At 41.3% G+C, this 27207-nt stretch overlaps 1 protein-coding gene across 1 annotated transcript; it reads right to left on the bottom strand.

Annotated features, from left to right (window-relative positions):
- Positions 1 to 261: 261 nt before the first annotated feature.
- DNAJC8 (DnaJ heat shock protein family (Hsp40) member C8) lies at positions 262 to 26178 on the bottom strand. The gene is made up of 9 exons (XM_077775774.1): positions 26084 to 26178; positions 23419 to 23520; positions 12680 to 12736; positions 9781 to 9847; positions 9169 to 9263; positions 7533 to 7604; positions 3011 to 3102; positions 2079 to 2154; positions 262 to 530 (listed from the first exon to the last, which is right to left on the bottom strand). Exons 1-9 carry the CDS (start codon positions 26159 to 26161, stop codon positions 408 to 410), a joined length of 762 nt encoding a protein of 253 aa, XP_077631900.1. The 5' UTR covers positions 26162 to 26178; the 3' UTR covers positions 262 to 407.
- Positions 26179 to 27207: the final 1029 nt, after the last annotated feature.

Raw genomic sequence — 27207 nt, 5'->3', positions numbered from 1 at the left:
GAAAGGTGGCCCGGGCTCATCTCTGAAGTCACGGCAACACCATTTTAAGCAACATGTTTAATTGGATGATTTCCACAAACTATACACGAAGTTTCTAACCATCACAATTCAGTGAAGTACGAAACATTAAGTTACAGGCTGTGGGAGAAGGCAGCACCCATGGTGGCACCTTCCAATCCTGGTTGGTCTGGGGGTGTGGGGCGGGGGAAGGTTTCATTTTAAACTGAGCCCCTCATTTCAATGTACAAAAGAATTACTCTGATCGATATTAAATTGTATTGAAAACAAAATGGACTAAAAAGCAACTACTACTCTAAGTTGGGGTGGAAATGGGAGGAGAGAATGAGTCCTTCGAAGCAGGAAGGGAGACAGTCGGGGGAAGGTTCTGTGGCTGTGACCCCAGGTGGTCACTCGCGCTGCTCCATTTTTACTTTCGGTGGTCTCAGGAAGGTCCGATTTTTCTTCTCTTTCTTCCCCTTTGTATTTGCTTGGAAGTTCCGCCAGCTGTCCACACGACCATCTCGACTTTCCTAAGCATAGAAGGGGTTTGGGACGAGGAAGCCAGCTGACGAGAAGGGCCTGACCCTGCTCTGCCACCCCCAGCCCAGCCCCGCTCAGCCCTCTGGGATAATCCAAGAGTAGAACAGGGCAGAGCTTTCTTCGCACTTCTGTGGGCCCACGAAGAGCGGCATCCCACCCCCAGAAGCAAGGATCAGCTCTAGGCAGGAAGAGGAGGACAAGATGAGTAATACTCATCACAACATTCGTTGGAGACCACAGGGCTAGCTACTTAGCATAGGCTCTTTCTGACCCTCACAAAAAGCTGCCCATAGTGTGTAGAGCACCACCACCATTTTACATCTGAATACACTGAGGCTCAGGGGCGCCTGAGTGGCTTAGTTGGTTAAGCATCCGATTTTCGCTTAGGTCATGATCTCATGGTTCGTGGGTTCGAGCCCCACATCGGGCTCTGTGCTGACTGCCAGCTCAGAGCCTGGAGCCTATTTCAGAGTCTGTGACTCCCTCTCTCTCTGACCCTCCCCTGCTCACGCTCTCTCTCTCTCCTAGAAGTAAATAAAACATTAAAAAAAAAAAAATGAATACACTGAGGCTCAGAGGTTAGATCGCTTTCTCAAAGCCGCACAGCAGCTCTTTCCACTACACCTTCCTTCCACCCCACAAAACTTGGATGGAGGCTTGAAGCCAGCACAATGCCTAGCCAGTGGTGCTGAGGGGGCCTCTAGCGTCTCTCCTGCTTATCAAGAGCCCTATTCATCTTCTCTCTCTGCACATATGCAGGGAGACAGAAACAAAGTCATCAACTCCGGTTAGCCAATCCCTAGCCTGAAACCTAGAATTTACAGAAAAAAAGACATCAAATGTTGCTTAATTGAGGAAACTGACTGAGCACCTGAAGAATGTAACCAGGGTGTTCAAGAGGAGTCGAGTTTAAAAGTCAGGGGGCGCCTGGGTGGCTCAGTCGGTTAAGCGGCCAACTTAGGCTCAGGTCATGATCTCACGGTTCATAGGTTCGAGCCCCGTGTCGGGCTCTGTGCTGACAGCTAGCTCAGACCCTGGAGCCTTATTCAGATTCTGTGTTTCCCTCTCTCTGACTCTCCCTGCTCATGCTGCCTCTCTTTCTCTCTCAGAAATAAATAAAACAGTAAAAAATAAAATAAAATTAATTTTTTTAAATAATAAATAAATAAATAAATAAAAGTCAGGACATCAGGGTCACAAGAACCTCAGCTTTTGCTAAGAGACCTCTAAGAACAGGACTACTCCATGACTGCCCCTCAACTAAACACGCAAAGCACCTTTCTCGAGCCCCCCTAGCAGCTGTGCCTTCCATAACCTCTAGCAAGCCGTTCAGGGACCCTCCCTGCTCCTGCCAAGGCTCCAGAGCATACAGGGGGCCGAGCCAGGACTCATTCCCCCAGCTCCTGCCCTTCCCCATGAACCCCCTTTCCCTGACTCTCTGTCCCAGCCAGTTCTGGCAATGCCCCAGGAACCAAATTGGTAAGCCAGGAAGCTTTCTTCCTCTGGAATGAGAATCCCTAGCCACCTGAGAAACTCACCTCAAAGTTTTTCTGCCACTCCCTTTCTCGTTTGGCTTTTTCTTGAGCTTCAATCTCTTCTTCCCTTTGTCGCTTCCTAGGAAGAAAACCAGACCAGAGTACTGATATGATACCTAGAGACCATACAAGTTAAGGCATCTCCCCCTCAAAGAAACAAGTATATCAAGTAAATCAATTCCAAGTATATCAAGTAAACCTAATCGCAGATGAGAACATGGGTCAGGGCTACAGGGCAGTATATAAATATCCCTGATACACAGACAAACGTATATGGTTATCAAGGCCCAGCCAACAATAATCATAGTCCAAAAGTTCCAGGCTCAGTCCTTGACAACACTATCTCGAGAACCCGGGCCACCCTACGTCAGCAGAATGACCATTATAACAGCAGAGGTTCCTACTCAAGAGGATCTCTGGACAAAACCCAATCCCAAAACAAGAACATTTCACAAAACCTCAACTACCAAAATGTAGTTACTGCTAAACACCAATAAACAATACAAAATACACAGATTAACCTCAAGATTTCTAAGCAAGGGAAATCATACTTTGGGACAATAAGTACTTTGTAAATGATTACACTGTACAATAAATACTACATACTCACCAAAGCGGCAGCCCCTGGTTATACAAACGGTTCTGGCCTCAATAACTCTGCCTATTTAATTCCAAGAAATCAGGAAGAAGACATACAGCACTCGTGATCAACAACCCCCTAAGGACTGGTCTATTCAATATTTCCCAAAAGTCAGAATTTCTTACCCTAAAGATTCAAAAGTTTGGCTGTTTCAGACAGCTATTTTAGACAGTCTCTTAAATGATGTATGATATCATTCCCTGATTAGCAAAATCCTTCCTTAGGAAAATTCCTAAAGACCAATTTTGGTTAATCTAGGTATTTAGATGGATTAAATGAATATTCTGATGTATACCTTTCATGCATCTCTTTGGCTTCTCTCTCTTTCCTTTTAATTTCCAGCTCAGCAAAGAGTTTCATGGTCTGTTTATATACTGCTTGTTTGAACTACAAGAAAAAATTAAGAACAAATGAAAAGAAAAATTAAGTATTTTACCAGCAACTTGAATCAAGCACTTTTGGATGGAGCCCAAGACAAAACCAGATAAGAACCGGCAAGGGAGAAAGATTTCAGAGAGAACTACTTAATGATGCTCTCTCCTGGGGGATAAATAACCACCTATGAAATTTTTCAACTTTCACCATGTGGATGGCGCACAGGAAACTTGCCCTGGTAAAACACCAAAAAGAAAAAAATTCTACTTGCTTATCACAACCATGTTGGAGGGTCCTTTCCTCCAAAGAACTTTGAAAAAATAACTTTCATTCTTTCTTTTCACAAATATTTCATCATTACTCCATGCTAGGCACCCAGCTAGGTGCTGTAAGTCACTGTCAAGCAGATCAGTCTCAGGAGTCTACTATCTATGGCAGAGCTACTAGAGTTATTAGTTGGGTGTCCTCTACCACCCCTTTATCTGTTCTCCTTCCACATAAAATCCCTTATCTTTAGGTATCTGGTCACCCACTGTAAAAGCCCGTATTTCCTGGGCTTCCTTATAACTAGGTGCGGCCATGGAACTCAGGCTTTAACCAACAGAACATTAGGAGAAATGGTACAGCAATTTCCTGGAATGTTCTTACAGGGAGTATGCTTATTCCTCCTTGCCCCCTTCCTCTAGTCTATCTGGCACATGGGTAAAGTGATGACACATCCTGGACTGTGAGGATGGGGGCGACATCCTTGTTTGCAGAGCCACAGAGAGGAGAACGAGTCCTTGGATAACACATGGTCCAGGGCTACCATACCAGCAGCCATCTTCCCAAAAACTAGATTATACAGGACGGAAAACAAACCACGGTCGTGTTCAAACCACCATCATTTTGGGTCTCAGTTGTACACCGTGAAACTCATATTCTAACTAATATGCAGACAGAAAAAAATAAACACAACATAAGATAGAAAACGAAACTCTATCTTTAAAACATTTTTTCGTCAAAATATAAAGAATTTTAAATATACTAAGAAAAATAGTAAATAACCCATCATGCAGATTTCATAGAGCCTATATCCTAAAATCAGAGACACTGGAGTAAAGAGTTATATACAGAGAAAAAGGGAAGTAATGGAGTCCCAGAATCTGTCACTTCTTTTTAATGTTATCTGCCAGGTACGGCTCAATGAAAGCAATACTGACCACCCCAGTCCATAATAAGAACAAACATCAAAGGAGTGAAGGAGTCAGTAATGAATATTTCAATATCTTTAAAAGCTCCAAACTCTCTTGGATGGACAGTTACTGATTTTGAATTTTTTATATTCTTTTTGTTTTTTCCAAATTTTCTATCATTAGTATGTGCTCTTTTATAATGAGGAAATAAGAAAGACAACTTTAAAAAGTTGTTAAGGGTCTTGGGGCACCTGGGAGACTCAGTCAGTTAAGCATCCAACTTTCGATTTCAGCTTAGGTCATGATCTCATGGCTCATGAGATAAGAGCCCTGAGTCAGGCCCTGTGCTGACAGTGCAGAGCCTTCTTGGGATTCTTTCTCTCTCTCTCTCTCAAAATAAGTAAATAAAACTTCAGAAGATTTTTTTTAAATTTTTTAATGTTTATTTATTTCTGTGAGAGAGACAGAGCGCAAGCAGGGGAGGGGCAGAGAGAGAGGGAGACACAGAATCCAAAGCAGGCTCCAGGCTCTGAGCTGTCAGCACGGAGCCCAATGTGGGGCTCGAACTCATGCACTGTGAGGTCATGACCTAAGCCAAAGCTGGATGCTTAACTAACTGGGCCACCAAGGCACCCTTTTTAATTTTTTTTAACATCTTACTTATTTTTTGAGAGGGAGAACATGCAGGGTAGGAGCAGAAAAAGAGGGGGACAGAGGATCCAAAGTAGGCTCTGCGTTGACAGACTGACAGCAGCAAGCCCGATGTGGGGTTTGAACTCATGAACAATGAGATCATGACCTGTACTGAAATCAGATGCTCAACCAAGCTACCTAGGTGCCCCAAAAGTTAGAGTTCTTAACATCTTAGAGGACCAAAGAGTATTTTTAAGAGGGTCTTCAGAAAAGACCACAGAGGAGACACCTGGGTGGCTCAGTTGGTTAAGCACTGAACTCTTGATTTTGGCTCACATCATGATCTCACACTTGTGAGACAGCCCCGAGCTGGGTTCCACACAGAATGGGGAGCCTGCTTAAGATTCTCTGTCTCCCTCTCCCTCTGCCCTTCTCCTGTGCAAGCACATGTTCCCTCTCCCTCTCTCTCTCAAAAAAAAAAAAAAAAGAAAAAAGAAAAAAAAGGGAAGGAAAAAAAGACCCAAGAGGGTAATTAAAGAGAAGAGAAAAGAAAGCAAGATTGAAGAAATTAAAATACTGGGACAGAGTAAACCCAAAACAGGTGGCTAGTAAAAGGTGACCGACCTAACAGTTCTCAAGCAGAAGATGGGGCCAGTGATTGCCAGGAAAATCACTGAAACAAGAAGTTGTGACAAGTGTTCATAGGAAGACAGCCTCTCTTCTATAAATCTTTTTTATTTCATTTTTTAAAACATTGTTTAATGTTTTTATTTCTGAGAGAGAGAGAAAGAGAGAGACACAGCATGAGCAGGGGAGGGTGAGAGAGAGAGGGAGAGGGAGACACAGAATCTGAAACAGGCTCCAGGCTCTGAGCTGTCAGCAGAGCCCGACGCGGGGCTTGAACCCACGAACCGTGAGATCGTGACCTGAACCGAAGTCAGACGCTTGACCAACTGAGCCACCCAGGCGCCCCATTTTTTTAAGTTTATTTATTTATTTTGAGAGAAAAAGAGAGACAGACAGAGTGAGAGAGAGAATCCCAAGCAGGCTCTACACTGTCAGTGCAGAGCCCGATGTGGGACTCACACACTCATGAACCTTGAGATCATGACCTGAGTGAGCCAAAATCAAGAGTCAGATGCTTAACCAACTGAGCTAACCCACACACCCTTATAAATCTTTAAACGCAAGATAAGTACATGGTAACTTACTTACTGACTTGAATTGAGGCAAGATTAAGATGACTGAATTTTTCAGGCTAATGAGGCAATCTGACACAAATATCTCAGTAGAATCTCTCACTCAACTCATCTCCACTCAAGAACTCAATGATGAAGCAATGCTATTTCTCTGTAAATTATTACCTGGAGCACAATGGGCATCCAGAGCTGGTGGAAAGCCATCTACTAGCTGTTTAGAGTCACCTGTGGTCGCTCCCAAAGTGGTCTATGCCAGTTGCAATTACTACCATACTTACAAGATTTAAACATCACAGAAATGGATGAATGTGGTTATACAAATAAATGTGTGTGCTTTCTCTTGAAAATTAAGTGGAATGCTTTAGAAAGATTCAATAAACATTAAGTCCCTAAAACTACTGCTATTGAATTAGGCACAGGGGAGATACCTTGAAAAGACTGAAAAATGAGTCATCTACGGGCTTGCAGTTTTGAAGGCCTTAGCGTGCTGCAACCTCTCTTGCCCGGCAAAGCAATAAAGCTATTATTCCTCTTTACCACCCGCCAAAAAACACAAAGTCCCCAAAAAGAAAAAACAAATCATATATAGCTAGGATTTTCTTGGTTTGTTTCACAAATACCTAAGTTTTCAATGTACTTCAAAAAACATTAAATGTAGAAACTATGGGGGCACCTGGGTGGCTTACTTAGTTAAGCTAAGCGGCCAACTTCAGCTCAGATCATGATCTCGCAGTTCATGAGTTCGAGCCCCGTACCAGTCTCTGTGCTGACAGCTCAGAGCCTGGAGTCTGCTTCAGAATCTGTGTCTTCCCCCTCCCTGCCCCTCCCCCACTCACATGCTGGCATATGCCTGTGCATCTCCCCTCAGAGCAAATAAACATTAAAAAAAAAAAAGTAGAAACTATGGATAATGCTTGGTATGTATGTTTTATAAAGTGAAGTCAAACTCCAGTCAGGAGACACACTCTCAAAGGAAAGGCCATAGCTCTACGGTTAAAAAAAGAAGAAAAAGAGGTGAAGCTTAAAAAAAGGTGAATGGACGTACATTTAAATATTTTAAGTTAAAACCAAATGTTTCTAGGGGCGCCTGGGTGGCTCAGTCGGTAAAGCCTCCAACTTTGGCTCAGGTCATGACCTCACAGTCGTGGGTTTGAGTCCTGCGTCAGGCCCTGTGCTGACAGCTCAGAGCCTGGAGCCGCTTCGGATTCTGTGTCCCCCTCTCTCTCTGCCCCTCCCCCTCTCATGTTCTCTCTCTCTCTCTCTCTCTCTGTCTCAAAAATAAAAATTTTAAAAAATAAATAAAAATTAAAAAAAAAACACAAATGTAGAAATTTCTAGTATGTATGCACCAGTTTTTAGGCTTCCTTCTCCTAAACCCACCCATCGGTGAGCTCAATCACATGAGACAAGGTGGTTTTTCCCATACTTCACTCACCAGCTCTGGATCATCCTCCTCCACATTGGTAGGTTTTCCTTCCTTCTTTAATTGCTTTTTTCGCTCTTTCACCTAAAAAAAATTATTTTTTTCATCAAAAAATTGAGAATATCCATTAAGCCGCACACATAGGACATGTGCACTTTTCTACAAATACAGGGATAACAAAAGGTTTGCATGGAAAAAAAAAGAGCCTCTTCCCCTCCCTCCAAAACAGCAATGCAGTTAAAGGCCAACTGGGAACCAGGGGTCCTTCCTCTCACCTCAACTAAAATCCAGTCCACCAGGAAGGACCAAGGGGACCGGCAGGGAAGCTGTCCCCAGCTCATCAGGTCCTAGGCCAGATCCTAAGAACCTCGGATATGCTGAACAGATTACCCATTAATCTCTTGCGGTTTGTAGTTACGTGTTCATAGCAAAGAAACTGCATTTGTCAAATTTAAGAAAAAGCTACAGAATTTGTGGCATTAAGTATAACTGTTTTCTGGTATTTCAACAACTGCATTATTGATCATCCTCACAGTGAAACCCCCTTATACCAGTAATTTTCATACCACATTAAGTGATTTTTTAAAATCACTTTGGCCACCACTGAGATCTAAAATAAATAAATAAATATACCCATTCACATAAGAATGTCATTTCTCCATTAAATAACCATTTGCTACTGCTCCAGCAAAGAGCCAGGGCCTTCCAAGCTCAGAACAGCCCTACTGCCACCTGGTGGCCAGAAAGCCTGAGGATGGCTCCTGCATAGGCAAAATACACAGGAAAAGTAAATACCACAATGATTTAAGGAGAACTTGTCAGGTCCTTTTCTGATTTCTACCAAAATCTGGCCTACAGGTACGACTTCCCACACATGACCAGCAAGACACAGTTATGGCCATCCGTCTCTTTTTACCCATTTTCTTCATCTAAATTGGACTCATTATTACTACTACTGGTTATACAGTTCTATTTTTCAGATTCCAAAGCTCTTCAAAGAAAAGGTCACACCCATATTCACTCCCAACTGAAATCGCTCTTACAAATGGCCTCACAATTCTTGCCCCAGCAAGTAAAAAATAAAAATAAAGACCTTTCTTAATTCCAGCAAGCCGTCTTAACCCTTCCCACCACTCAGGAGATTTAGGTAATGCAAAAAAATAAAGCCAGCTATAACTGAATTTATTTTAGTTGATCCTTCCCAACCCTGTTATTAATACAGATATACACCTCCTCCTATTTTTTAAAAAAATGTACTCGTATCCCCTTGCCAGTCCTTCCTCAAGCCCATGTTCCAACCCCTTCACTGTGACAAGAATAAAAATCCAGGGTCAAGGATCGCCACGGCTGCTCCACTCTTCCACTTTCGGAAATGGGTAATATGACATGTGATGAGAGGGAAAGAAAAGGCCTCTCTCCACAGCACGGAGCTGGTAAGGAAAAGAGGCGGGAGCAGCCTCCCAGCCACTCCACACCCTGAGATCTAAGGCACAACACTATTCATGAGCACCACAGCAAAGTTACAGGGACCACATAAGTGGTCACAAGTTACACCAGTAGGTATTGCCATGTTAACAGTGACCCTCCTGCAAGGTGCCCAAGGCTTGCTAATGCTTCCTGTAAACACGGCAGCACTATAAATACTTACAGTGTGTTCCACGTATTCTTTTCCTGCCTGAATTACATCCAGGGCCCTCTTCTTTTGTTCCTGATCCAGTAGCAACTTGTAAGCTTTGTCCACAGCTAATGCAAAACATTGAAATTAACTGTTTCTGCAAATACCCTCTGAAAGTCTGAACTATACTCAGGCAGCATAAAGACTTGTGGCATCTAAAAGCATTCCCTACTTCGTTAAATTATTTATTGTTGTTAAACTTATTTTAAAACATACAACTACAGCAATGACTTTCCTTGAGAGCCTTGGGAAAAATTAAATACACCCTCAAGACTATATACACCACATCTAGATTTAATTCAGTGATAAAACACTCCCAATTATTTTGTTGGCGTTGGTCAAAGAAGAAAAATGATCCTATGCAGTAACAGTCTTTGTTGGCACATACAAGTTTTAACAAGGCAAAGTTAAGATTTCTTAAACAGCAACATTCTGCTTTGCAGTGACAACTGCTCTACTGAAAACCACAGCTTCTTCATCACCAGAAGACAAAACTGTAACATTCCTTTCTTGATCCAGGACAAGGAACTGTTAGTCTCTAGCACTGATAAAGTATTAGTCAGGAGCAGGTAAATTTACAAATACCTTCAAAAGCCTTTTGTGCTCTGTCAGCATCATCTTGGTTTTTGTCGGGATGCACCAATATGGATAACTACGGCGAGAGGAAAGGTCGGCTCGTCAGTTAAGAGGAACGTTTAGTAACTCTTCACCCACACCGTGCTTCCTCCCAACCAAAGGCTCTGAGGTTATTACAGCAAAAACGACTGTCAGCCAGAAGCATTTTTTTACAAATTATTAAGTATCATAAAATGTGCAAAAATAGCAGTCCTTAAAATTCAAGCCCCAGAAGGGAAAATTGTTGGGAAACATTTAGGATTTTAATCCCAAAGCTGAGAAGAAATAATAAGCCCAGCATTATGAGGATGCTGTGAGAATGAAGAAGACAGACTGAAAACCATCCAGTTCCTATTACGGTCCTTATACTGGTGAGCGCTAAGAAGACTNAGTATGAGCAGGGGAGGGTCAGAGAGAGAGGGAGACACAGAATCTGAAGCAGGCTCCAGGCTCTGAGCTGTCAGCACAGAGCCTGATGCGGGGCTCGAACCCGCAAACCGTGAGATCATGACCTGGGCCAAAGTCAGATGCTTAACTGACTAAGCCACCCAGGCGCCCCTCCTAAAAGAACTTTTAATTTAAAGTAGTGGTTCCCCGGGGGAAGGGGGGGGTGGGAAGCAGATAGGTTAAATAGGTGATGGAGACTGAGGAGTGCCCTTGTTGTGATGAGCACCAGGTGACGTATGGAATTGCTGAATCACTGTAATGTATGCCTGAAACTAATATTACACTGTATGTTAACTGGAATTAAAATAAAAACTTAAAAAAAAAAAATCAAGTAGCGGTTCTTAGTTCTGGGTATGCTCCAACCCTGTAAAGCTGTTTTAAAATACAGGTCTACTTTGACAATAAACTATTTGTAAAAATAAAAAAAAAAAATAAAATAAAAATAAAAAAAATAAAATAAAATACAGGTCTACTTTCTACTCTCAGACCCTCTGAATCAGTCTCTGACACCTGTACTTTTTGAGAGAGAGCGCATGCACACAAGACCAGGGGAGGGACAGAGAGAAGGGGAGAGAGAATCCCAAGTAGGCTCCTCGCTGTCAGTGCAGAGACCAACATGGGGCTCAATCCTACAAACTGTGAGATTATGACCAGAGCCCAAATCGAGAATAAGACATTTAACTGACTGAGTCAGCCAGATGCCCCTGGAATCTGCACTTTTTAAAATTCTCCTGGATTAACCTCTACTGGGTAACAAGTGACAATTAAGGAATTAGTGTCAATTTTGTTAGGTCTGACAAGTAGTTATGCAAGAAAATGTCCATTTGTTTTTCCTTGGGGGGGATACATGATGGAATATTTGGGGTAAAGTATCATGATGTCTGTAACTTACTTCACAACAACTCAGCCAAAAACATACAGTTAATGAAGCAAACTGCTGCCTACAAATGGTGAGTACAGAATTAGAGTGTTCATTGCTCTATTCTTTCTTTTTAAAACATAATTTAAAATTTTTATAATACGGGGTGCCTGGGTGGCTCAATCAGTTAAATGTCCAATTTCAACTCAGGTCATCTCACAGTTCATGGGTTCGAGCCCTACGTTGAGCTTTGTGCTGACAGCTCAGAGCCTGGAGTCTGCTTTGGATTCTTTATCTCCCTCTCTCCCTCTCTCTTTGCCACTCCCCGACTCATGCTGTTTCTCTCTCTCTCTCTCTTTCCCTCTAAAAAATAAACAATAAAAATTTTTAACGTTATATAATGGGAAATGACTAAGTAGGCAAAGATAAAAAACATCTTGGCTTAACAGTAGACAGAAAAGGATTATGAGTCAGCAATGTGGGGGCAATTACTGTATAGAGGAAGCAGGCATAATACTTGATATTGATGGAATGCAGGAGCTAAGAATTATATTCTGCACAGGTCAGACCCTATTAAAATATGAAGTACATAAGAGATATTAAAAAGTTGGGGAAAGTTAAAAAAAAACAAAAAGACATGAAATATACAGAAAATCCGATTTGCAAAGACAAATTGCAGAGAGTATACTTATTCAACTCCTGGAAGGAAAGGCTGGGGTTACTCAGCTATCAAAATTGGAAAGGTTTTTAAAAAAGCTACAATAAAAGTCTGTAGCTCAAATTATTAAACAACAGACTGGGGGTGCCTGGGTGGCTCAGCCAGTTAAGCGTCCAACTTCGACTCGGGTCATGATCTCGCGGTTCGTGGGTNTAAAACATTTAAAAAAATAAATAAATAAATAAATAAAAATAAAAATAAAAATAAATAATAAATAAACAACATACTGGACAAGAAAGTACTATTTATATGAAGCCAGGTATCTCTTGGGTATTTAAGTTTGTAAAAGATAAAATTATTGAGGAAGGGGGTCTTAAAATAAAAAACTGTTATGAATTATTTAACATGTTTTCTCCAGGAAGGTAGGGAACTTAATAAGCCCGACTCCATGTAAGTGCCACTATTCTATCTTGTGACTTATCCCGCTTACTTCAGGGGCTAGAAAGGTTCTATCTGGATATAAAACTCATTCTATTCAGAGGTCAAATTTATTCTCTTCTTCCTTCTCTCTCACTCCCAACTGTATGCCTAGATCTGAGAGTGGATATGCTCCTATAATAACCTTCCAAAGTCTGCTGAATGCAGTGGTCATTTACCTCCATGGCCTACCAGTAACTACTGCTGCAGGTGGGCTGTGTGAAAAAGAGGTAAGCCATGGTCACTGTATTATTTAAGATTTTATGTCACTATGAGGTTTGTTTTTAAACAGTTATATAACCTTAAGTTTAAAATTAAATAAATAAATTTTGACCCAATGGTCATAATAGCAAGTCCTAAGAGAATCATGTGCTATTGTGTTTCCAAAAGGGCCAGACTCCATCTACTACAGGGAAATAATACTGTACCTGTCGAAATCTCTTTTTTATTTCTTCATCTGTCACTTCAGGATCTATCTGAAGAACCTGGAAGAATCAAAATCAAAACTGTAAAAGAGATTAGAAGAATTTAGGAATATTAACGGGTACCCAATAATTATAAATATTATAATCAGCATGTAGAGCAATATTCAGTATTCTAGAGCAGTACCTGGCACACAGTTCTAAAAAATGTTCAAGGTACATAAATGAGGGGCGCCTGTCTGGCTTAGTAGGTAAAGCTTGTGACTCTTGGTCTTGGAGTTGTGAGTTTGAGTCCTACATCGGGTATGTGCGAAAATTACTTAAAAAATAAAAAAAGAAATACGGGCTACCCAGGTGGCTCAGATGGTTAAGCACAGGACTCTTGGTTTCGGCTCAGGTCATGATCTCACAGTTTCGTGAGTTGGAGCCCTGCATCGGGCTCTGCGCTGACAGTGCATAGCCTGCTTGGGATCCTCTCTCTTGCCTCTCTCTCAGCTCCTCTCCCACTCGCACTGTCTCTGTCTCTCAAAATAAATAAATAAACTTGAAGGAAGGAAGGAAGGAAGGAAGGAAGGAAGGAAGGAAGGAAGGAAGGAAACAGAGGCACCTGGCAGACTCAGTTGAGAGAGTGTGCAACTCTTGATCTTGGGGATGTAAATTCAAACCTCAGGTTGGGTGTAGAGATTACTTTAAAAAAATAACGTAAAATATTTCAAAAAGGAAACAAATGAGCAAATCAGTAACAGGGTAATGTTATAGTTATACCATTTTACACTTCTCAATACAGTAGCTACTTTTACTCCATCAGAAGGACAATTTACCTTATATCCAGAGACAGGTTTCCAGATGATGTTGCATTTCTCCTTCATTAAAAAAAGACCCCCTACACACCCCTACTTATCTCTGCAAATGTGGAGAAAGCATAAATATGCAATAAGGAAAATATGAGGCTGGCTCCCTGATTTTCAATTCAGAAAGGCCCATTGGGCTCCACTTTTTATCTGTAATTTACAATGGCCAGCCCAGAGTGAACATCAGAAGTGCCTGTGAAGACCTGTGAGCGGTGCCTGCGGCCTACTGTAGAAAAGTCTGATTCCAACTCATTAGAACTGAGGTGCAGCCAAATGGAAGGATCATCTGTATTTTTCGAGCAATTTGTTTTTAAAGAATAAATTTAATCATTCTCTAAGCCTAGGTAAGCTGTTGACAGTCTTCATCATGGATCCTGACCCCATCACCACAAATATATATATTCATTAAAAAATTTATATAGTAGCTACTACCTGCTGACCACACTACTATGTACTAGAAATGAAAAGATAAATAAGCAGGGAAAATATGTTTTTTAATTATCGTATAATAAGTGCTTTGGGCGGAAGATTTCACAGTGTAGTCCATGGATTCAACATAGCACTACTATTTATTTACTTGGTTTTCAAGGCCAGAGGCAAGAGGAGTTTGTTAGAAATTCAGAAGAGAAAGCCTCACTTAAGTGAAACAGAATCAGAACTTAACAAGATCCCCAAATAATCTGAATCATATTAAAGTCTGAGAAGTACTGGTAAGAAATGATGTAGGTTAGAAAAAAGTTTGCTCAAAATTAGCAGAACTAAGGACGGTAGACAGAGAGCAAAGAGAAAAAAATGAAAATACACCTTGAAAAGAAAAGCATACTAGAAATTAAAACCACAAACTAATCTACCAAGCTTAATCAGATGCTTGCAGTGTTTTTTCAAAAAACCTGGCAACAAGTAATGTCAAGATTTATCACAACTCTTCAAAACATTCCAACAGCCCACCTATAGTAATAAAGTTAGTGGAGGCTACAGAGCCGAATGACCACTGCATAACTTTGGAAGGTTAGGACAAGAAGACACCCACTCTCCAATGCTAGGCATACAATAAGGGTAAGAAAAAAGAAGAACTTTAAAGCAGCGAATTTTCAAGATTCGTTACATCCCCTACACCTTCCCAAGGGAGAAAGGAACTGAGAAAAAGTCATTCAAGAGAAGTATGCAGCCATGTAAGATATACAAATAAAGGGCGGTAACTGTACATACACAAATATTCAGAAGAGAATATTACCTTACCTTGGTTCTGGGGAAAACAAATGTATTGGAGCAAACGAAAGTCCAACCAACCCCAGAAGCTGTCCCAGAAGGTGTCCACAATGAATGAGGAAGAATTGGGAAACCTCCCACCCTCACACATATAAAAAGCTTCCAATAAAGCTATAGCCTAGAACTAATGCCAAATGTAATTCATAAACCTTGACTGATTCCCAAATTAAACAAAATAACTATAATTGAGATTTGGGGGACAACTGGGGCCACTTGAGTGTGGACTACATTAGACGACGTTACTGAATTAATGTTGTTTTACCTCGGTGTGGTAATGGTGTTGTGGTTATATGGAAATTTATTCTTGTTCTGAGGAGATGCCTGGTAAATTATTTAGGGATGAAGCATCACAAATGTCTGCAGTTTACTTTCAGATAATCTGGCAAAAATGAAGGTGTGTATACACACACACACACCAGCCTTGTTTTTCCAAGAATAACTTATCACATGTATACTGATCACTGGCAACAAATATTCACTGAGTGCCTTCAAAGCTAATCCAACTCCTTTTCTATCTTTAAGAGATGGAGGTGCCATACGTGGCCATGAAATACAATGAATACAATGGGCCTATCCCTGTGGCCCAAACCTCTTTGAAGTCAGCTTCACACTCAGTACAAACTTCTACAGCACGTAGGATTGCTACTGTGCTCAATACTATTCTCGCAGAATTGAAGGTCCATCAGGGGAAGAACAGACAAACAATTCTTACAAACATGACAAATGCCATATTACCAACACAGCTCTTAGGAAGCACACAGATCTGTTCAGATTCTTGGATGGGGCGCCAGGGTGGCTCAGTCAGTTGAGTGTCCGACTTCGGCTCAGGTCATGATCTCACGGTTTGTGGGTTCGAGCCCCGCATCGGGCTCTGTGCTGACAGCTAGCTCAGAGCCTGGAGACTGTTTCAAATTCTGTGTCTCCCTCTCTCTCTGACCCTCCCCTGCTCACGCTGTCTCTCTCTCTCAGAAATAAATTTTAAAAATCATTTAAAAAAAAAAAAAAGATTCTTGGAAGGTTTTTCTGAACTCCTACTGTGTCTCAGACTTTGGGGATACTGCAATGAAAAATCCAGTCTGAGACCTCAAAGAGTTCATTAATCATCACACATTAACAAAAATGCTTGACATTGATACAAGTTTCTGAACTCAAATTATAATAGCCTCCTTTGAGAACTTTCACTTGAAAAAGGAATCCAGTCTTAGGTCACATCTAAACTCTATGAGGTGATAGTAATGTACAAGTTCCAAAATTCTGTTAAGATAAACACTTTTCTTTCCAAGGTACTTCACAAGATACACAGAAAATAAAGTTGGTAGAGCTCCTTACTGGGGCCTTAAAGTTCAATCAAAATAAGAAACATGAAAAGGACAGAACGGAGCAGGGGCACAGCTTATAGAAGCTTATAGAAGGAAATGGGCCAGGGCCCTCAACCAAAGAATAACTGCAGAATGCGTAAGATGCTTGCATAATAGCTGAAAGTTAGACACATGTCCGAATGGGGAGCTAGAGAGATGGCAGGAAAAGAAAAATGCGCCCTGGGTAAGGGTTCCCATAATAAGGCCCCTCAGATTCCCAGCCTACTTCCTCCCTTTTCTACCTGCTGCTCAGTGAGATGGTGTCTAGGCAGACCACTCACATTTCAGTTGACATCTGAGATGACAGCGATTACTGCATTACTCTCCTTACTAGAAAAAGACCAGGAGTGCCTGGGTGGCTCAGTCTCTTGATTTCAGCTCAGATCATGATCTCGCAGTTCATGAGATCAAGCCCCCCATCCAGGTCTGCACTGACAGTGCAGAGCCTGCTTGGGATTCTCTCTCTGCCTCTCTCTCTGCCCCTCTCCTGCTTACCTCTGTAGAAAACTCAGATTCATTTAAACGTCTCAATAGTTGCTGCACGAAAAACAAAAGTCACTCATTTCCTCTATCACCAGGAACACCTAATCTGACTCAAGGTTGAAAAAGCAACTTCATAAAGAGACAATGACAATAACACCCACCCTATTATAGTGGCCAGCACATTTATAGAAAACAGAAAAGACAAAAGTTTTAGTGGATGGTCATCAAGTCCTGTCCATTCAAACATAATCTCTCATCTTCCTGAGTGTCAACCTCAGCATATCTTTGTGTAAAGATAAATATATTCTCACACACATACACACACACACACACACACACACACACACACACAATCAACTCTTGAACACAGGTTTGAACTGCATGGGTCAACTTACATATGGATTTTTTTCAATAAATACAGTATACTACTATAATGTATTTTCTCCTATGATTTTTTAATGTTTTCTAGCTTACTTTACTGTAAAAATACAATATATAATACCTATAACATACAAAACATGTTAATTGACATGTTTGGTCTCAGTAAGGCTTCTAGTCAATAGGTAGATTATTAGTAGTTAAATTTGGGGGTGAGTCAAAGTCACACACAGATTTTCAACTGCATGAGGGTGTGTGCGACTAATCCCTGCATTGTTCAAGGGTCAACTGTGAGTGTGTGTATACATATAAACACATATATACATATGCATAATGTGTATATATACCCAAACATTTTTTTTAGTTTATTTTGAGAGAGAGAGAGAGAGAGAGAGAATATATATCTCAAGCAGGCTCCACAGCCCAACACAGGGCTTGAACCCACAAACCACGAGATCAAGACCTGAGCCAAAGTCACTTAACTGACTGAGCCACCAGGAGCTCCTCAAACATACTTTATATAATCAGGATATGAACTACGGGGCAGGGACTTCCAGAACCACATTAACTAGTAGGTCTTTAAAATTCTAGCCTTCAAGCACCTGGGTGGCTCAGTTGGTTGAGCGTCCAACTTCAGCTCAGGTCCTGATCTTACAGTTTGTGGGTTTGAGCCCCACGCCGGGCTCTGTGTTGACAGCTCAGAGCCCGGAGCCTCCTTCGGATTCTGTGTTTCTCTCTCTGCTCCTCTCCCATTCATGCTCTGTCTCTCTGTCTCTCAAAAATAAACAAACATTAAAAAAAATTTTTTTTAATCTCTTAAAAAAAGAAGTAGAATGCAACACAGGGTATTTGAGAGTGGGCAGGGTAAGAAAAGTGTCCACAAAGGAAGGTGGCCTGGCACAGAGTATAGGAGCCCAAGCAAGAATATGCCCACAAAGGGATGGCCTAGCGTGGGAAACTTGTACTTGGTGAGGTGGGCGCCCATGTAGGAGGGCATCCAGCATAGGAAGGCAGCCCCACAAGAGGTGTCAGAACCCAAGCAGAATGCAGACAACATTTGGATGGAAGTATGACTGGCACAGAAGCTGTAACCTGACCAGGGTGAAGAGGGCCTCCATGCAACGGGGTGAGCCGGAGTGGAGTCAGAGCCCAAGAAAGATGAGGAGGGTGTTTTCAGAGGAAGGTAGCCTGACATAAGGTGTCAAAGCCAGAGCAGGGTAGAAACGTGCCCCATCAAACAATGGGGATGATGCTGGAGTCCAAAAGGGATGAAGAGAGGTCCCAGGGAGTCAGAGCTGGGTGAGGACACACCCACCTGGAAGGTAACCTGGCATGGGAGTTTTGAGCTCGGGTATGGTGACAAGGGTTTATGCACAGTGAGGCAGCCTCGCGTTGGCGTCAGTAAAGTCAGGTGAAGAGGGCACTCAAAAAAAGGAAAGAATGGCAGTTGGGAGATTAGAATCAAACAGGAGGATCAATTAAGTAAATATACATATATTTAAAATAGTGGAAGCCTGATTTCTCACTATGAGAGAAGGAAACATGGAAAGAAAAAAAAAACAAACATATAAACCCTGTAGTGTTGGACTGAAACTCAATGTAAATACGTGTATGTACACATGTGAACACACACACGTGCACACATGCATGGATGCACACATATACACTCACTTCTTAGCCCTATCTACCAATATGGTCAGGAGTGGTGACATTCCCAGCAGCAGTGAGTACACCTAGCACCCAAATCTTGATTTCTAAATACCATTCTTCACTAAAAGGAATCAGAGCTCCTCACTGAAATTAATTTTAGGCTGTGTCAGGAAAAGTACAAGAGCGCTTAGTAATCAAACAATGATGAAGACAGATGGAAAGATAGGATCTTGCCTGAAAGATAACCTACTGGCCCAATCTGAGACAACTTGAGCACAAAATAAATAATATCAAAATATAACACATTGGATAAAACAAGAAATCCTAAGTCTATACTGACTAATAAATGAGTAAGTTGAAACTTTGATAAGAAAAAGTACCTCCCCATAAAATACTAATTAATTACAAGGAGGAAAAAAAGCAACCTCATGAACAAACACTGCAGGCACCTCTTGAAGTGATCAAGTGAACATCATTAGAAATGGGATAAACCTGGGATAATGGAACTATCATGCACTTTATAGGTTGCAAAGAGAAAAATACAGTATCACTTCCATGATATTTCTGCATTCCAACATTGCATAAACGGAACCCAATTGAAGAAATATCAAACAACCTCAAATTGAGAGATACGCTATCTGGCCTGTAATCTTCAGAAATGGTAAGGTCATCGTAGTCAAGGAAAGGCTGAGAAACTGTTCCAGACTGAAGACTTAACAGACATAACAACTAAATGTAACAGTTGATTCTTGACTGGATCCTTTTGCTGTAAAGGACATTATTGAGACAACTGGCAAAAGTTGAATGGGGTCTGAGAACTACATGGTAACCGTGTATCACTGTTTGTTTCCTAATTGTGATGGTTATACTGTGCTTGAGTAGGAAAGTGTCATTTGTAGGAAAAACACACTGAGGTATTCTAGAACAAGGAACATCATATTAACAACTTGGTATCAAATAGTCCAAGAAGTCTTCACAGTACACATGTAACCTTTCTGCAAATTTGAAATTGTTTTAAAATTAAACAATTCTAGGGATGCCTGAGTGGCTTAGTCCTTAAGCATCGGACTTGACTTCATCTGGCTCAGCTCATGATCTCATGGTTCGTGAGTCTGAGTGCTACATCAGGCTCTCTGTTGTCGGTGCAAAGCCCACTTCCAATCCTCTGCCTCTCTCTCTGCCCCTCCCTCCCTCCGTCCTCTCTCTCCTCTCTCCTCCTCTCTCTCAAAAATAAACATTAAAAAAAAGACAAAATAAATAAAATTAAATAAATCTTTAAAAATTATTCTTCAGGGGCACCTAGGTGGCTCAGTCAGTTAAGCGTCTGACTCCTGATTTAAGCCCACATCATGATCTCATCAATCGTGAGATCAAGCCCCAAATCAGGCTCTGCACTGACAGCGAGGAACTTACTTGGGAATCTCTCTCCCCCTCTCCCTCTGTCCCTCCCCCACATACTCTGCACACAAATGCACTCTTTCTCAAATAAATGAACTTTTTAAAAAATGTTTGTTACTCTTCAAAAAAACAGAAGCAATGGGCAAGCTTTGAAAACATTATGTTAAATGAAATATGCCAGACACAAAAGTACAAATACTATATGATTCCGCCTATATGAGGGACTTAGAATAGGCAAATTCATAGACAGAAAATAGACTATGGGAATGCAAACTGGTGCAGCCACTCTGGAGAACAGTATGGAGGTTCCTCAAAAATCAAAAGTAGAACTACCCTACAACACAGCAATTGCACTACTAGGTATTTATCCAAGGGATACAGGTATGCTGTTTCAAAAGGGCACATGCACCCCAATGTTTATGGCAGCACTATAAACAACAGCAAAGTATGGAGAGAGCCCAAATGTCCATCGACAGATGAATGGAAAAGAAGCGGCATATATATATATACAGTGGAGTATTACTCGGCAATCAAAAGAATAAAATCTTACCATTTGAAACTGAGGGTATTATGCTAAGTGAAATTTGTCAGTCAAAGAAAGACAAATATCATATGACTTCACTCATATGAAGACTTTAAGATACAAAACAGATGAACATAAGGAAAGCAAAAATAATATAAAAACAGGGAGGAGGACAAAACATAAGAGACTCAAATAGAGAGAACAAACAGAGGGTTGCTGGAGGGGTTGTGGGAGGGGGGCTGGGCTAAATGGGTAAGGGGCATTAAGAAATCTACTTCTGAAATCATTATTGCACCATAAGCTAACTAACTTGAACATAAATTCAAAAATAAATTATTAAAATCTTAAAAAAGGGGGGACACCTGGGTGGTTCAGTCAGTTGGGCGTCCAACTTCAGCTCCGGTCATGATCTCATGGTTTGTGAGTTTGAGTCCTACATCAGGCTCTGAGCTGTCAGCACAGACAGAGCCCTGGCAGCTCGGGGCCTGGAGCCTGCTTCGGGTTCTGTGCCTCATTCTCTCTCTGCCTCTCCACCATTTGTGCACTCTCTCTGTCTCTCAAAAATAAATAAATGTGTGGGGCGCCTGGGTGGCTTAGTCGGTTAAGCCTCCGACTTTCACTTAGGTCATGATCTCGCGGTTCGTGGGTTCGAGCCCCACATCGGGCTCTGCTGACTGCCAGCTCAGAGCCTGGAGCCTGTTTCAGTCTGTGACTCCCTCTCTCTCTGACCCTCCCCTGCTCACGCTGTCTCTCTCTCTCTCTCTCTCCTAGAAATAAATAAAACATTAAAAAAAAAAAGAAAGAAAAAAATAAATAAATGTAAAAAAAATTAAAAATTAAAAAAAGTCTTAAAAAAAAAAAGGAAAATAGAATATAATAGAAATCACCAGAGACTAGGGGTAGGAGGAATGGGGAATTATTGTGTAATAGGTTTGGAGTTTCTGTTTAGAATGATGAAAAGGTTCTAGAAATGACAGTGGTGATGGCTCACAACACTGAACGTACGTAATGCCCCTGAACTGTACACCTAAAAATTGTTAAATGGTTAATTAGATTTTATGTATATTTTACCACAATAAAAAAAAAGTGGGAACAAAAAAGTTTATAGGTGCTCAATTAAGTGTTATTTTTATAAAAGATGTAACAATATTCATGTCAAAATTATTTATAATTGTGAATAATTAAAAACCCATTTATCCTATAATAAAGGAAGTATTAAACAATTTTTTTTTAATTTTGAGAGAGAGAGAGTATGAGCAGGGGAGGGGGCAGCAGGTGGGGAGAGAGAGAAAGAATCCCAAACAGGCTCTACACTCAGTGCAGGGCCCGACGAGGTACTTGATCCCATGGTCCTGAGATCAGAAACTGAGCCAAAATCAAGAGTTAGATCCTCAACTAACTGAGCCACCCAGGCACCCCAGTAAAGGAATTCTTTAAATAATAACTGTAGAGGCTTTAAAAACTGTGTACACAAGGGCACCTAGATGGCGCAGTTGGTTAAGCATCTAACTTCAGCTCAGGTCATAATCTTAGAGTTCGTGAGTTCAAGCCCTGAATGGGGTTGTCTGCTGTCAGCAAAGAGCTCACTCTAGATCCTGTCCCTTTCTCTCTGCCCCTCCCCCCAAAATAAATAAACTTTAAAAGAAGTTTCTTTTTAAAATGTATACACATATTTTGTATAATAATATAACATTTATTTTATTTATTTATATCTAAATCAACATATAGTGTAATAATGATTTTAAGAGTAGAACTTAGTGACTCATCACTTACATATAATACCCAGTGCTCATCTCAAGTGTCCTCCTTAATGCCCGTCACCCACTGAGCCCATCCCTCCAACCCTCCAGCAACCCTGTTTTCCATATTTAAGTCTCTTCTGGTTTGCCTCCCTATCTGTTTTTATATTTTTTTGCTTCCCTTCTATGTTCAACTATTTTGTTTCTTAAATTCCACATATGAGGGAAATCATATATTTGTCTTTCTCTGATGGACTTATTTCACTTAGCATAATATCCTCGAGTTCCATCCACACGGTCGCACAGCACAGCGTTTAAAATAGCATGAAGTACATTATCCTCCTTGTTGTGAAACAGAACTTTTAAAACAGTTCGAATATAAACAATTAAGAGTAGCTACTTCTCTCAGGTGGGATTACACCTGATTTTTCTTGCTTTTGTTATATTTCAAGTCTTCATTAAGAAATATGATTTACTTTCATATTTAGGAAAAGCTACAATTATAAACCAAAGAAAATCCAAAAATTGTATTTGCTTGTCTATAACCTTGTGCTCATTTTTTGGTTGTTGGGTATTTGATATATATATTTTTTTAAGTTTATTTTTGAGAGAGAGAAGGAGCGAGAGCAAGCGAGCAGGGGAGGGGCAGAGAGAGAGGGAAACAGAGAGTACCAAGCAAGCCAACGTGGGGCTCGAACTGAGGAACCATGAGACCATAACCTGAGCCAAACCCAAGTGAGTCAGATGCTTAATCAAGTGAGCCACCCAGGCACCCCAGGTTTTCCATATTTTTTACTGCAGTAAAACAGAAAAGTTGTAACAAGCAAAGTAAATCAAAGGTCTTAAATTTATCAAGGCTGGCTAGCCCTTCATATCTGAAAATAAAGCCCTGTGTATTAGGGTTGGTAAAAGATGGAGAATATTTGACAAGACAAAGACCATCTCCTCAACATGCTGCCTTCTCACGCTTTGCTCATAACATAACCACCCAATCTCAGCTCCAACTATGAGACAAACGTGTATGTTCTGACGTAAGCCTGCCTCCAGCTATGCAAACCGTCCCATCACAAGGCCATAGCAGCATCAAACAGCTCACCTCAAACGGGTTCAAATTAAAGTACGAGGAACCAGGACGGGTCAATCTTTCAATCTGATTTTTGGATGTTAGAACTGAATCTCTCTTCTCTATTTGTTTGACCTAAAATAAAGGGAGATAAAAACTTCATTAGTAAAGTTTAATAACTCTGAATTGTCACTTTAACAGGCTATTGACATGCTGAGCAAACATTTGTCTACATGTGAACATTTGAAGAATAATTACAACAGCTACCATTTACTGAAGTCTAACAAATCTAACAAAGTCTAAAAACTTTACACATATTTATTCGTCTCAACCATCCTATACAGTAGATACTACTACTACTACTATCCCCATTTTACAGATAGGAAAACTGAGTCTCAGGCTACCTGATCTGTTCCCTGCTACCCAATTTGTAAACTAGAATTTTAATTCCAACAGTCTGGCTCCAAGATAAGAATCAAAAATATCTCAACATAAATAAGTCACAGCCACCACCTTCAAGCAACTTCCACTTTATGATGGGAGATGTACTTCTGTTGTTCATACTTAATTTACAACATTTTATTTAAGAAAAACACAATTACACTGAAATATACTGTAAACCTAACAGCACTAAAAAAGTATATGGAAGGGCCAAGTGATTCTGTCTACCTGTAACTCAAATAGAGAAAAATCTCTGACCCAAAACAACAATAAGGAGAACAGGCACTAGATAGTGCCAGGAAAACATCCTTGGTGCCACTGTCAGAATTGGAATGCTAGCTGAAATGAGTCATGTTATGTTTATATGTTATATACCATGTTTATTCCTATGGCCAAAAGGAGTTTGGGATAATTTTGGTAACTTATAAAAAGCCATTCCTTCTCAGTCTCTTCAACTTTCTTTAAAATTGCATGCCAGGGGCGCCTGGGTGGCTTAGTCGGTTAAGCGTCAGACTTTCGCTTAGGTCATGATCTCACGGTTCGTGGGTTCGAGCCCCGCGTCGGGCTCTGTGCTGACTGCCAGCTCAGAGCCTGGAGCCTGTTTCGGAGTCTGTGACTCCCTCTCTCTCTGACCCTCCCCTGCTCACGCTGTCTCTCTCTCTCTCCTAGAAATAAATAAAGCATTTAAAAAAAAAAATTTTTTTAAGTTTAAAAAAAAAAAAGTAAAATTGCATGCCACTCCCCACCCCATACTCTATCTACCTTCTTTCCTAGACTTATTTTTCCTCATACCACCTATCACTATCTGACACTATATTTTACATGTTTGTTTATTTCTTATCCTTCTCTATAGAATGCAAGGTCTATGAAGACAGGATTTTTCTACTGTTCACTACCATACCTCCAGCACCTAAAGAGTACGTTTGTACATGTCAGGTGCTCAATAACACTGGCTGAATGATGACTGAAGGGTCCTCCTTTATGTACTTTCCCTCATTCAATAAAGAAACCAGAATTGCTTTTATTTCATTTTTATTTTTTCACTAAGAGATGGTAAGTAAAACAATTTCCACTGTAACTGATGAGTAGTCATTAGAGGTCAATAAACTTTGGTACCTGCATATCAACTTTTTCAAGTGACTTAGGCCTCTCAAGAGGACAGGCTATAAAGGACATGCTAATTCAATTTTTAAATTTAATACTTCGGAGAATCTACTATGTAACAAGCACTGTTACAAATACCAAAGACAAAAGATGAATGTGACATGGTGCTGAACTCTGAGCAGCTCACAGCCTAGAGAGGAGCAACTCCATTCCTCAAATCCATGCCGGCTCAGAGGTCCATCCTCAGCTTTAACTCTTAAAAAGATGATTCTGTTTTATATGTTATGACACCTTTTCTTATATTTTAACTCCTTTAACGTTCATAGATTTTATTTTAATATTAACTCTGGCTTTACAGTGGTAAAAACCTATCATCTGCAAAATCAATGCCTTGAAAGAATTAAAACACAGTCCAACTAACTGCCTTGCAAAAACCCAACCCAAGGTCCTCTGACTCCAAATGGCACGCTTTTGTTTCATTTATTCATTCATCTATGGAACAAATATTTACCAAGCAATTACTATGTTATAGGTGCTGGAAATGCGACAGTGAGGCTCACACCAAACTGACCCCCAATCCTAACATAATACCAAGCTGTTAACTGCTGTAAGACCCAAAACAAACTATTTCACCTCCCTAAACCTCAGGTCTGTCATCTGTAAAACAAAGATTATGCCTTCCTGGCATGATGCACAGTGCCTGGCGCCCGCGAATGGCAGAAATAATCACTAATACAACTCATTACAGAGGACTAAGGGTAGAGAGTGCTTCCGTTTAGAATAAAAATGAGGCCTAGGACAGTTAAGTCGCCCCCAAGAAGGCCAGCCTCTGTCCGCCTCTGCAAGCCCCTGCCAGCCTCGGACTCCACGGACTTGGGGACCTCTGCACGCGCCCAAGTACTTCGTTGGCCACAATCTTCGTCCACCCGAAGACATCGGACCCTGGCCCCTTTTTCGACGCCCAAGGGAGTCCCCCAGTACTAGCTACCAGGCAGAGATGCGCACACACACCCCCAACCCCCTTCCCTGCCCGAAGGCCAGACAGGAGGAACCGCCCAACGGCTCAGGCCAGAAAGACCACTGCCTTTGTCCGCTGGGAAAGTAGGACCGAGTGGGGTCGCCCCAGTGCCACTACTCCTCACTCGGTGTTCACCTCACTGTAGAAGGTCATAAATGCTTCCTCCGTGCTCCCTCCGCCAGCCGAAGCCCCGCTCTCTCCTGGAGCCGCCATTTCCCCGGCCCAACAACCACGTGACTCTCCCGCGCAGGCGCAGCCTCCTGTGATTTTTACAGGCCCGCCTCTCTAGCTCCGCCCCTTTCCTTGTGACTCTTAAAGGGTTCCCTGCCCAGCCAAAAACCTCTAACCTAAATAAACTATTTTTCATTTGAACTAAGACACATATAACATACAATCAAAATGAACAGTTCAGTGCTTCTTAGTACACTAACAGTGTTGTACAACCACCAACCCCTATGTAGTTCCAAAACACTTTCATCTCCCCAGGAGGATGCCTAGCACCTATCAAGCAGTTCCTCCCCATTCCCTTTTCTATTCAACCCCTCACAACAACCAGTCTGTGTTCTGACTGTATGGATTTACCTATTCTGGACACCTCATATAAATGCAATCATACAACGCGTGACCTTTTCTGTCTGCCTTCTTCACGTAGCATAATGTTCCCAAGGTTCATCCAAGGTATAGCATGAATCATTTCTTTACTTTTTATGGCTGAATTATATTCTGCTCTGTAAATACAACACAATTTATTTTCATTCATCAAGTGATAAACATTTGGATTGTTTCCATCTTCTAGCTATACTGGAATGGTGCGGCTATGAATGTGTGTACATGTATTTGAATACCAGTTTTCAGTTTTGGGGGATGAGGGTTCACACCTAGAAGTGAAATTGCTGAGTCTCATGGTAATTTTTTTTAATGTTTTATTTGCTTTTGAGAGAGAGAGAGAGAGAGAGAGTGTGTGTGTGTGTGTGTGTGAGCAGGGGAGGGTCAGAGAGAGAGGGAGACACAGAATCCGAAGACAGCCTCCAGGCTCTGAGCTAGCTGTCAGCACAGAGCCCAACGTGGGGCTCGAACCCACAAACCATGAGATCATGACCTGAGCCGAAGTCGAACACTTAACCGACTGAGCCACCCAGGAGCCCCATCTCATGGTAATTTTGTATTTAACTTTTTGAGCAACTGCCAACCTATTTCCCCCAGTAGCTGAACCCACCAGCAATGTACAAACATTAGTTTCTTCACATCCTCACCAACAC

This window comes from Crocuta crocuta, unplaced genomic scaffold, assembly GCF_008692635.1.
Source record: "Crocuta crocuta isolate KB4526 unplaced genomic scaffold, BGI_CrCroc_1.0 scaffold127, whole genome shotgun sequence".
Classification (NCBI taxonomy): Eukaryota; Metazoa; Chordata; class Mammalia; order Carnivora; family Hyaenidae; genus Crocuta; species Crocuta crocuta.
Note: the sequence above shows the minus strand (reverse complement) of the source record. Positions and strands in the feature narration are given on the sequence as shown.

Excerpts from the sequence above, each read along its gene's own strand:
- DNAJC8 (XM_077775774.1), bottom strand. The coding sequence starts at position 26,161 with ATGGCGGCTCCAGGAGAGAGCGGGGCTTCGGCTGGCGGAGGGAGCACG. Across the intron at positions 7,605-9,168 it reads AAGAATACGTGGAACACACT|GTGAAAGAGCGAAAAAAGCA; the intron begins GTAAGTATTTAT and ends AATTTTTTTTAG. Across the intron at positions 2,155-3,010 it reads GCCAAAGAGATGCATGAAAG|GAAGCGACAAAGGGAAGAAG; the intron begins GTATACATCAGA and ends TTTTCTTCCTAG.